Source organism: Cucurbita pepo, chromosome LG12 (genome assembly GCF_002806865.2).
Source record: "Cucurbita pepo subsp. pepo cultivar mu-cu-16 chromosome LG12, ASM280686v2, whole genome shotgun sequence".
NCBI lineage: Eukaryota > Viridiplantae > Streptophyta > Magnoliopsida > Cucurbitales > Cucurbitaceae > Cucurbita > Cucurbita pepo.
The window spans coordinates 8,102,731-8,109,792 of NC_036649.1; the positions used below are offsets into that span (position 1 = coordinate 8,102,731).

Genomic DNA, 7,062 nt, shown 5'->3' on the forward strand with positions numbered 1-7,062 from the left:
AACCCCCCCCCCCTTCGGAGTCCAACGTCCTTGCTAGCACACCGCCCAGTGTTTGGCTCTGACACCATTTGTAACAGCTTACGCCCAGCGCCAGCAAATATTGTCCTCTTCAGACTTTTCCTTTCAAGCTTCCCTCAAGGTTTTTAAAACACGTTTGCTAGGGAGAGGTTTCCACACCCTTATAAAGAATGCTTCATTCCTCTCTCCAATCGATGTGGATCTCACATGTATTCCTAGTAGTTCTAGAAGACTTATTTGAACTTTTTACTATTTAAATGAAAAGGTTGGTCGTGTTTCAACGTTAAAACTTTCTTTAATGTTCCGTTGATATCACACAAGGAACACCTAACAAGAAATCCATGTAGTGCAGTTCTTACGTAAAAGTGAAAAGACAAAAATTTAATATGTACCTCTGGTATCCAGTTTCAAGCCCAGCCTTTAGAATCATGCCTGAGACAACAAGTCCTGCTAAGGGATCTAGAAACTTCACCCCAAGGATGGAACCTCCTAAAATTAAAATCAAGAACGAGTATGATTGCTCTTTCGAGTAGCAAGCACGTTCACCAACTGATGCAATAACTGAGTTATAAGACGGTGAGATGATGACATGATGAAGTTAGGCTTTAGCACGGCAATTCCAAGAATGTTAATCCATGGACGAACTTAAGAGAATAGTGTTAAAGTTAAACCCTTCACTTTCACGAAAAATCTAACCTTACCGAAATAAAAAATTGATAATTTAAAACCTCGATGAACTAGAAACTGAAAAACGCCGTTAACATAACACAAGTTTCAAACTAGAAAACAAAGATTCTTCAGTCGACTGCGGTGAGAGAAATTGTTTGGATTAATTGACTTCAAGTTCTTATGAAAGCTATATCAATCTTCCAATATGAACTTGAAGAGCAGTAAAGAATTGAGTTAGTTACCTATGAGTTACTAAACTACAAGCTACTGAAACCATATATACATTCAGAATAGGAATGAATGTGAAGGACAAGAACCTAATTCCTTACCAACACCAATGAGAGCGACTACGGATGATATTGCATCAGCACGATGATGCCATGCATTTGCTTTCATGAGTCCACTTCCTTGTTTTTCCCCTGCTCGTTTCGTGATCCAGTAAAGCCTATTGGAGGAAACAAAGGATCAGGAGAGTAAATATGACAAGAAGACAAAGCATCATGTCGGGAAATATGGCAGCATACAGCAAAAGAGATAACCACGTTAATATAGTTTAGGAGGCAAGGAATTGGCATAGCTTAAAGTTGGCTGATAGAGATGAACAGTAGAGAACGTTGATTCATTACTGTGCAAAAATAAAGGCGGAAAATATTATGACGCTAGAACGTAAAGATAGACCACAGCATTCAAAGGGATATATTCAGTACCCTTCTTTGATACTTATTGATATAATAGTCATATTCAAAGCTAGAAGAGGATGATTCATGTCAATTCCATGATGATGTCCACCATGACTATGGTTATGCAAACTCTCATGTCCAAGAGGCTGATTGACTATTTCGGGAGCTGCTGACAACAATCCCTGCGCGTGGGAAAACAGAGAAAGCATGGTTAGCAAAACCATGATATATAGAATCCAAAATAGTACTGGGTAAACTAAATTTCATCCCGTTAACATGGAAGATTCCTCGACCCTGTATAAATCGGGATTGTGAAAGTATAACCGTTAGGTTCTAAAGGTTTAGAAGACATATGAATCACTTAAAGCCTTTCAGATCAATCAGAAGGAAATTCATAATCAAGCATACCAGTAATAGTTCTGAAGCATGCCAAGCAATGCCACCAGCAGTTGCTAAAAGCATGGAAGAGATTCCAAGGGCTCCCAGAGTCTCAAATTTACCGTGTCCTGAGCATCACAGAAGAGACGTTACAAAATAGAAGTGAAAGCAAGAGCAAGCTCTAAATTATCAATTCCAGGCAAAGAATATCAATATGATAGAAAAAATACAATAAGTTTTCAAGTATGAAGAAAAAGAGCAATGAAGAGTTGGAGTAAAACCGTGCAGAACGCCAAGCCCTTTTAGTAAATCAAGCATTATTAGATGCTCAGAAACTTCTCTGCAATAACTAGATCTTAAAGAGTCCACTCTACAGATACATCGGTCTATAAACCAAAGGATAAACTATTTCCAGACGAAGATATAGTAGAGCATAAAAGATATTCGATCTACGACAACCAAACGATTTCTTAAATATGCTTTGAAGCGATCATTCCCTCAATTGAAATTTAAAGAGCTTAGCCTCAAAAGTCTGAAGACCGAGATTAAGCAAACCAAAGGGAAACCTACTCCCTCTCGCTATCGGTTTGAAATGTGGAACCTAATCCCTAAATATCAACATACGGCCATATTTTCATCATATGTTAGGAAATTAAATAGGTACGTGATGAATGCAACAGTGAACGAATAACGTATTGCATATTTAGAACCAAGGCTATAAAACCATTATGCAGAGAATTCATTATATATGGAGAGAACAATGGAGTAGCATGTAGGTACAAATCAAGAGTGACCATATGGATGCTCCTTGTCCTTGGGAGCTTTCCCAGCTTTAAATGACCATAAAGCAATGCCACTAAGAACCTGCAAGCCACAGGTAAATAGTTATCAAAACATATTTGGATCCTTCTAAAAGAAATGGAAGACCAAAAACAGAAAAACAAACATAAAGTAGAAATCAAAAGTTCAAACTCAATAGCAGGACATGTTCCTGATAGTTTTGAATATTGCAAGATATATGAACTCGATTAAAGGGTTGGAGCAGTAACAGCAGCTTCAAGTATTCAACCAAAAAGACAACTCAAGAAAGCAATAAAAATGGAAGCTAAAGTTACCACATCAGAAACCGAATGAGCGGCATCAGCGATTATAGCTGTGCTTCCTGATAAATAGCCCGTGAAAGCCTTCCCTACAGCCAATCCAATGTCAGCGCCGAGACCCAGCTTGAAAATATTCTCACCCTCTTGGCCAAATCGATGGTCATCGTCATGGCGATGGGAGTGGCCTAAATGCCATCGTCTGCAGATTTTGCTCTTCGGATCACCGTAGATTCCCAGTAATGTGGTTTGGGGATGAAGATCGAAGGATTGGGTTGAGGGAATCGCATGAAATTCTTTGTGACTTGCCGAGGAAAGCCTGGAATAGAAGGATTGAAGTATGGGATTTAGGCGGTGGAATCTGTATCCCATTGATGGAGTTTGGCGGGGAAGTGGTGGATTTTGATGATCAGAAGCTTTGAAATTGTAAGGAATTGTGCTTAATTTCTTAATCTGGAGAGTGGAAATTCAACAAATGATTCAACGACTATCAGGAACGGAGAGGAAGCACCGATTCCGTACATATTTGCGAGGAAAGGGAATCCGGTTCCCCTGTTCAGAATCTTCGTCTCTGCACCGTTCATGCGGGTTTTCTTTTCTTTTTTTATTTATTAAATTATTCCCGCTTTAATACGTTTCGATTAGGTTAAATAAGTTATTGAAATATTGGTTGAAATAAATTCCATTTGTTACTCATTTGGTTAATTTTTATTAATAATATATGTTGATAACAATAATATGTCTATAAAATTAAAATTAAAATTTCAATATCAGTTTAAAACTTTAAATAGTGTTTATAGATTTTTAATTTTATATCTATTAAAATTTTCAATTAAAAAAGTGATAATTTTTAATTGTGTATTCAATATATCCTTAATTTTCTTCTTCTTTTTTTTTTTTATTTTTTTTTATTTTATTTTTTTTTTTTATNATTTTTTTATTATAACTCATTTTCTAATGGGATAATTTTCACTAGTTTGTTTTTTTAACTTTAAAAATTTAATTAAATCCTCAAAATTTAAAATTTATTTAACACAAAAATACTTTTTCCATTAAATATAATAAGTTGAGAGAATCAGTAATTTATGATAATGATTAAAGATGGTTACAAATCAGGAAATTACTGGATAGCTAGCTCAGGCCAAGCTAATGGAAAAGCCTCTTTCAGAGTTAGACTGAGAATAGGAAGATCAATGATCTCATCAGCATACTTCCAAAGACAGAGAAGAACACTAGTAATAATTGATATTACCCCATCCCCCTACAAACTCAATCTCCTCGAAACTAAATTTTACAGGTCAAAAGCCAAAGCACCGAAGAATACGAAGAACACTTAGAACACGAAGAAGGATACTCCTCCTGGTCGCGGTGGGCCGTTGTGAATTTGTGTTACTTTTCATTATATAAACTGGAAAACACAGAACAGCAATCTCAACCCATTCTCGTTGAGAGAGGCACCTTTTTTTCAATGCTGTTCATACCCATTTTAACAGCCAAAACCAAGCATCTGTGAGCTCCTTCAGCTAAATCTCGTCCTACTGAAACAATAATTCCCAGTTTCAAAATTGCCGATCACGCCACCTCCTGTTGTTGTTGGTTCCATGTCTGTTTTGCTCTTGATATCCATAAGGACTCCTCTGCCTCTGCTGCTGGTCTGCAGGCCCATAGCTTCGTCCAGAATTAGTTCTGGGCTCTGAGATGCTTTTGTCCGGCCTGCTATACTCCTGAGTCCTTACTGGACTGTTCTCAGGACTCCATGATTCAAATTCATTTCTCCCCCATGAAGGGCCTCCTCTTGCTGCCATGGATCCTCCAACAAATTTACTGTCATTTCTTTGGTTAGTTCCAGAGTTATAGTGTGAACCAATATCCTGCTGTCTTGGTTTCCAAGAACCTAAACTAGGGGCTGATTTCTCAGAGGGTGGTAAAGAAATATTCACACGAGTTTGATGTGGATGCTCGGACCGAAATGGCTGTATTTGTGACTGCTGCCTTTGCTGCTGTATCAGTGGCATTCGTGTAGGGGTCGGAGAAGGAGGCGAATGGAATGAGATTGGTACTCTTTCTGGTATGTTTGATGCAAAAGTAACAGGTTTTACAACATTCCCACCTTCTACTCTCACTGAAGAGACAGCTGCTGTTAGTTGATTAACTAGGGGCTCATTGGTGATAGGGAAACTCCTCAATGCCAAGGCTATTTCCGAGTTCGGTAATTGAACATTCGGAGAGTTTACGATGCCCTGTTGGTGCTGGTGAGAATGAAGTACGTGATGGGATTGACGCCCATTGATCATAGTTTGTGGAAGTGAAAATTGAGAAACTGATGCAGGAAGCTGGTGGGACACTGATGGCATAGCTGCGTGTTGTTGGTTTGGAACACGCGACACTGCAATGCTTGATGCATCAACTGGTGGGGAAGCGAGTGCTACTCTGCTTTCTGCAATGGAATCTCGCTGTGAAAAAGGATTCCTCAAGGCTGCTGGTTTCCATCCACTCTGTAATTTTAAGGGGAAAACAATCATCAGCAAATACACAATTTTGAAATAACTTTTAGTAAGTTTGCTTGTAAAAGAATTGTTCCAAAAGCTTGCATTCAAGGCAAGCATTAGGGTTCATGGGGGGGAGGGGAAAAGCTCAGAGACCAAAATCCCTGTTAAGAACTGAGATGCTATGAGTGGGAAACTCATAAATAAGTTTGATTGAGCGACACCCAATTTATCATGAAAATAATAGGTGAAGGAAGACCCAACAATCATTGACGTGACACTGGCAGCCATATATATGTCGGGGACGGGTGAAGTTGAGATTAATATCGAGCCAGAAATTATGAATAAACAAAAAAGAGGTGCTATTTGCTCCCCATGTTTGACTTGATGAAACAGACAATAATCTGGTTAAGCACAAAATATAAGCAACATTTTTGCAAGTACTTTTGCAACAGCAGCAAAATGAGCCTAAGTCACGCACCGTTCCAGCGTTACTCGAAGGAGTTGGAGATGGAAGAGAGACTTCAACTTTCTCCACTGCCTTTTCCATCCTGTTGACGCTGCCCAAATTACTAGCTCCACTTGCTTTAATCATATCCAACAGCTTTACAGTTTCCTCGGCAGGCAAATTACCAGCTTGGCTAGAAGTGAGAGCATAAACTAATTCTGGATTTTTCAAAAGTACGGCAAGCAACTCGAGATCTGGTTCATCTGCATTTGGCTTGGGATCTTGAGATGAGATCACCTCTGATGGAACAGCAGCATCCACCACATGATTACGAACTTCTGTTTCTGAACTTTCATTATCAGGTAATTGCTCAGTTAGAACTTCAGGAGTCAAAGAGTCATCATAGTCCATTTCAAGGTCCCATGGCTCCTTGGGATTTGATGGTATGTCAAGGATGGTCTGGTAGAAAGTCTCCTTTTCTCTAGAGTTCCTAATGTTTTGGAATCCAGCTTCTTTACTGTTCTCGCCACCACCTACCCTCCAGAGATCATTGTGTTTCATTTCTGCACATAGAAAGAAAGTGAGGCAAGCTGTGAAATAATAAGCATGACAGATATCATAAAATAAAACCAGAGAATCGACAGAAGTATCTGTGGTCAACTACTATGATCCTAAAAATAATAAACTGTCACCAAACTAAGAAGAGTCATCGTTCATCTGGAAAGATATGTGATACAGGATGAAGAATGCATTATCAACAAAACTGGTGAACTGAAATCTCTCTTCAAACACCAGATGAATTCGGTTTTTAACTTCTTTTACACCATACAGGAAAAAAAGTAGTTCATTTCATTTGATGGTTCGACAGAATGATAATCGCATGCCATCATAAGAGCAGATAAAACAGCCATAACTCAGATTTATTATTGTTAATATCATCTTGAACTGTCAAGTTTAACTGCAGGCAACATAATATTGTGTCCCTGTATTGAGTCCCGTATTTGACAAAGTAAAACTTTATTTTGGAATTTCTCTTGCTTATGCTCTGTTCATTCGATATGGCTCTACATTGAATTGGTTGCACATTAAAAGCCTCAGCTTCAACACAAGACAGTTCAAACTGAGGTAAAAGCAATATTTCAATCACACTACATTTTCCATATTAAAGAAGGTAGCTGATTATAAGCACAATCCATTATACTGAGAAAATGTGTAACAAAATTGTACTCCATAGCAGATTTGGCTTACAACATTCCATGCACCACACACACCAACTCCCCCCCCCC

General features: G+C 38.4%; 2 protein-coding genes across 2 annotated transcripts in view; both read right to left on the reverse strand.

The window, feature by feature from the left end:
- LOC111807444 (metal tolerance protein 2) overlaps positions 1–3,432 on the reverse strand; it is a 5,942-nt gene extending 2,510 nt beyond the window's left edge. Inside the window, exons 1-6 of the mRNA XM_023693178.1 lie at positions 2,861–3,432; positions 2,540–2,609; positions 1,776–1,873; positions 1,395–1,549; positions 1,017–1,132; positions 411–507 (exon numbers count right to left, since the gene is read on the reverse strand). Of these exons, the coding sequence (XP_023548946.1) occupies positions 411–507; positions 1,017–1,132; positions 1,395–1,549; positions 1,776–1,873; positions 2,540–2,609; positions 2,861–3,214 (890 nt within the window). The 5' untranslated portion in view covers positions 3,215–3,432. The remainder of the gene's footprint in view (positions 1–410; positions 508–1,016; positions 1,133–1,394; positions 1,550–1,775; positions 1,874–2,539; positions 2,610–2,860) is intronic.
- Positions 3,433–3,908: 476 nt separating this feature from the next.
- LOC111806817 (homeobox protein LUMINIDEPENDENS-like) overlaps positions 3,909–7,062 on the reverse strand; it is a 10,824-nt gene continuing 7,670 nt past the window's right edge. Inside the window, exons 12-13 of the mRNA XM_023692299.1 lie at positions 5,810–6,339; positions 3,909–5,337 (exon numbers count right to left, since the gene is read on the reverse strand). Of these exons, the coding sequence (XP_023548067.1) occupies positions 4,402–5,337; positions 5,810–6,339 (1,466 nt within the window). The 3' untranslated portion in view covers positions 3,909–4,401. The remainder of the gene's footprint in view (positions 5,338–5,809; positions 6,340–7,062) is intronic.